At 29.3% G+C, this 3,984-nt stretch overlaps 2 protein-coding genes across 2 annotated transcripts; both read left to right on the top strand.

Moving 5' to 3' along the window:
- The first annotated feature begins 2,286 nt into the window (after positions 1–2,286).
- On the top strand, positions 2,287–2,963 carry LOC111027292. Its single transcript, XM_022305613.1, has 3 exons — positions 2,287–2,418; positions 2,472–2,728; positions 2,858–2,963. Exons 1-3 carry the CDS (start codon positions 2,287–2,289, stop codon positions 2,961–2,963), a joined length of 495 nt encoding a protein of 164 aa, XP_022161305.1.
- A 222-nt stretch (positions 2,964–3,185) lies between these two features.
- Positions 3,186–3,831, top strand: LOC111027291 (52 kDa repressor of the inhibitor of the protein kinase-like). Its single transcript, XM_022305612.1, has 2 exons — positions 3,186–3,393; positions 3,478–3,831. The coding sequence occupies exons 1-2, from the start codon at positions 3,268–3,270 to the stop codon at positions 3,826–3,828; spliced, it is 477 nt and encodes a 158-aa protein (XP_022161304.1). The 5' UTR covers positions 3,186–3,267; the 3' UTR covers positions 3,829–3,831.
- The last annotated feature ends 153 nt before the right edge of the window (positions 3,832–3,984 follow it).

Consider the following 3,984-nt stretch of genomic DNA (forward strand, 5'->3'; position numbering starts at 1 on the left):
CCCCCCCAAAAAAATATTCAATTATTTCCTTAAATATTAATAAGCTTTTTAATATTCAACTATAATTCTTATTTTTTTTTTGTTTTTTTTTTGGAAAAAAATTAATTAATTTATTTTTATTTTAAGTTAAAAATTATTTTATATGCCTATGATAAATGTGGTGAATCGTAGATATCATTAGCTGTATGCCTGTATGTCTGTATTTGTCAATTGTTTTTTAGAAAACTATTTATTTCAGTACATTGGTATGATTATGAACCATGGAACAATATAGAAACGAAACTCGATCAGCTGATTGGGGGGGGGTCTTGTTTACCTATGATCTGAAGTCTGAGCCTCCGAAAAACATGAAAATGTTTCCACGCACCAATATGATGTTAGGCCCAAGGTTACCCATATTATGATAACGTTCCGGAACGTTGGCGGGATACGCACGCGGGGTCGGCTTGTTTACCATTCCCTATTACACGTTCTTCGACATGAGTGCATTTATGTACTGCCTTATGTTTATTTACTTTAATTTTCAGTTTTCAATAATGTGTTTTTAAATTCGGCTAACCACGTGTTTTTTAATTCCCTATTCGTCGCAGTAGTGAGCTGTCAAACCTAGTTAGAACAATGGATAACCATAACAATGGTTCAAATAAAAAGTGTTTTTCGATTTTTAACTTTTCAACTAAAAAAGATTCTAGTACAAACGAAGAACAACTAGATCAACTACATAACGATAACGTCGATTCTCTGTGTGCAAGTAGCAGTCTACCACATGACATTGCTCATGTTGTGCCATCAATCACTGTTACTTCTCATAATTTAATTCAATTGAATCCAAACACAGAATGCGATCTTGGGACTTTGGAAACGGGTCCTATTCAACCAATACTAAAAGTATGTATTTACACCTATGTCCTATAATTATCAAACCAATTATATTTAATTGAAGTATATTAAGCTTTATCTGCTTCTAGTTATAATTTGTTTATTTAATCAGCTTATAATTTAGCGCATAATGTTTATTGAATTCAGTTTTATCCTAAAACCAAATTTGGTACTCAAAATCGATCCTTTTCATCGGCTTACTTTAAAGAATTTAACTGGTTAGAATATAGTATCAAGTTAAATGCCTTGTTTTGCTATGCTTGCCGTTTATTTGCAGTAGATTCTGGTCATATCGAAGACACATTTAAGACTGTGGGTTTTAATAACTGGAAAAAGGCAAGTATTCCTATTGTGTACTTATTAACATATTAATATGTATTACTATCAATTTTATTATGAATAATTATTGTTTTTTTTCTTACATTTTAGTTGGCTGGTTCAAGAGATGCAAAACAAAAAAAAACTAAGTTGCAAAAACATGCTCAAAGTGAACATCACTTGACAGCAATAGTTAAATGGGAGTGTTACATACATTCTAAAAAACTAGGAACAAATTCAGTAATTTCACAGTTGTCAGCAGCTAGCAAAGATCAAATATTGAGAAATCATGAATATATGAAATGTCTAAGTGATATAGTGTTATACCATGGCCGTCAAGGAATTGCACTACGAGCACATAGAGAAGACGAAAATTCATTAAATAAAGGTATTGAAAGTTTGTTTAGTTAGTTTAGTTTTTATTAAAATACAACTTATTAACTTGTTAATTGAATTTTAATATAATATTAATTTCAAATAATTTTTAGGAAATTTTAAAGAAATGTGTTCTCTTTTCGCAAGACATAATTCTGATTTTGCTAAAATATATAATGCTGAAAAAAAAAACTACACTAGTTGGGCAATACAAAATGAGTTGATAACTATTTGCGCAACATATTTAAAAGATATTATCATTAATGAAATACGAGAATCAGGAATGTTCAGCATACAATGTGATGAAGCTCGGTAATAAAATAATAAATTAGTAATAAAATTAAAATATATTATCAATACTTAACCATATTTTATTCTCATATATTTAATTAGATTAGTAACTTAACTAGGTATAGTAACTAGTAAGGTATTTAAAACAACACAAATTATCTTGAGTATAAGTATTATTATTTTCTTTTTAGAATATGTATTATAATATTTTGTTCTTATTACAGGTGTCATAAACAAGAGCAACTAGCACTTTGTATTAGATATTCAAAAAACTTAGAAGTTTATGAAAGATTTATTGAGTTTTATGATGTCTCAGAAAACCAAAATGCTGATTCCTTAGTTGCTGTTTTGCTTCATTTCATTAATTCTTCAAATTTGAGTAATGTCCCTATTATTGGACAATCCTATGATGGAGCGGCAGTTATGTCTGGATCAGTGGGAGGTGTTCAAACCAAATTAAGACAATCCCATCCTTCAGCATCTCAAGCTGTTTATGTCCATTGCATGGCTCATAAGGTTAACTTAGTCGTTGTGGATATGTGCAAGCATTTAAAAGTAATAATTGCAATAAACAATGTTGATACTATTTTAATTTTTGAATATTTTAGGATGCTAGGAATGTATTTAATGGTCTAGAAGCTTTATATGTCCACTTTTCTAAGCCAGCTAAAGACCAAAAATTGACAAATATGCAAAACAAACTTGGGTTGAAAAACACTAAACTAGAACAACTAAGTGATACTAGATGGGTTTGTAGATTTAAAAGCTGCAATGCACTTATACAAAACTATAAATCTATATTAATGACATTGGATGATGAAATACTTGAACAAAAATCAAAAGATGTGGCACAAGCAATTGGTACGTTATTTAAATTATTTAATTATGAGTTATATTCTTTTTTTTTTAATGTTTTGTACCTATTTGATTATAGGAGTCCGTGCAACAATAAGTAATTTCAAATTTATATTATATTTATTTATATTACATGAAGTTCTTCAGTCCATACATATATTGAGTACTCAGCTTCAGTTAAAAGGAACAACTTTGGGCCAATCAGGAAATTTAATAAAAGGAATAATTTCAACGCTCGAAAATAATCGAAGTGCTGAACATTTTTCTCAACTTTGGGATGATATCAAAAAATTTTGTTTTGAACATAATATTTCAATTAATATCCCATTACAAGGTAACAACTTACACTATAATATTATACATCAGTTTAAATGTATAAAATACAGTTTAATGATATTAACAGGATTAAAAAGACTCAGAAAAGAACCTACTTACTTAAGTGACTATGATGTAACTTTTTCAACTGCCGCAGAACAGTCCAACAATTATTTAAGCGATGATGATTCGGATAAAAAAGAATATTGGAAATTAAACGCCTTCTATGTCATCATGGACTCAATTATTTGCAGTATGAAAATACGATTTTCTGAAAAAAGTTTATGCCTTGCTACTTCTGCTGATAGACTAATGCAATTTGATTATGAAGGAAGCTCATTCCTGGTTGAACATTATAAGGTAGGTTACATTTATACAAACCTTTTAGTATTTACTATTTACAATGTAAAACATTTCATAATAAAAAATAAAATGTATTTTCAGGATATATTAAACATTAACGAAAAAAATTTAAAAAGCGAAATGTTGGTGTTCAAAAATATTATTGGTGATAATATAAAGGACTTCAATTTTATAAAAGAAAATTTGAATAAAAAAGTGTTTCCAAATTTATATTTAATGGTACAAGTAGCCATTACTTTGCCGATTTCATCCGCCACATCAGAACGCTCTTTTTCAGCTATGAGGAGGATAAACACATATTTACGGTCCACAATGAACCAAGATCGGTTTAGTAACCTATCAATACTCCATATTGAAAAAGACATTGAGATTCCAATTGAACAAATATTAAAAATATTTATTGATAAAAATAAAAGAAAAATGAAACTTTGAATAAATAAATAGATTTTGTTGTTGTGTACTTGTGTTATTATATTTTTTGGTGAATTTTTAGGGGGTGTGGGGGCATCGCCCCCACGGGTTACTTTTCATATAATGTCAGGTGGGGGCTACAGCCCCCCCAACATTTTAGCCCTAGTTGCGCCACTG

Source organism: Myzus persicae, unplaced genomic scaffold (assembly GCF_001856785.1).
Source record: "Myzus persicae strain clone G006 unplaced genomic scaffold, MPER_G0061.0, whole genome shotgun sequence".
Lineage (NCBI taxonomy): Eukaryota > Metazoa > Arthropoda > Insecta > Hemiptera > Aphididae > Myzus > Myzus persicae.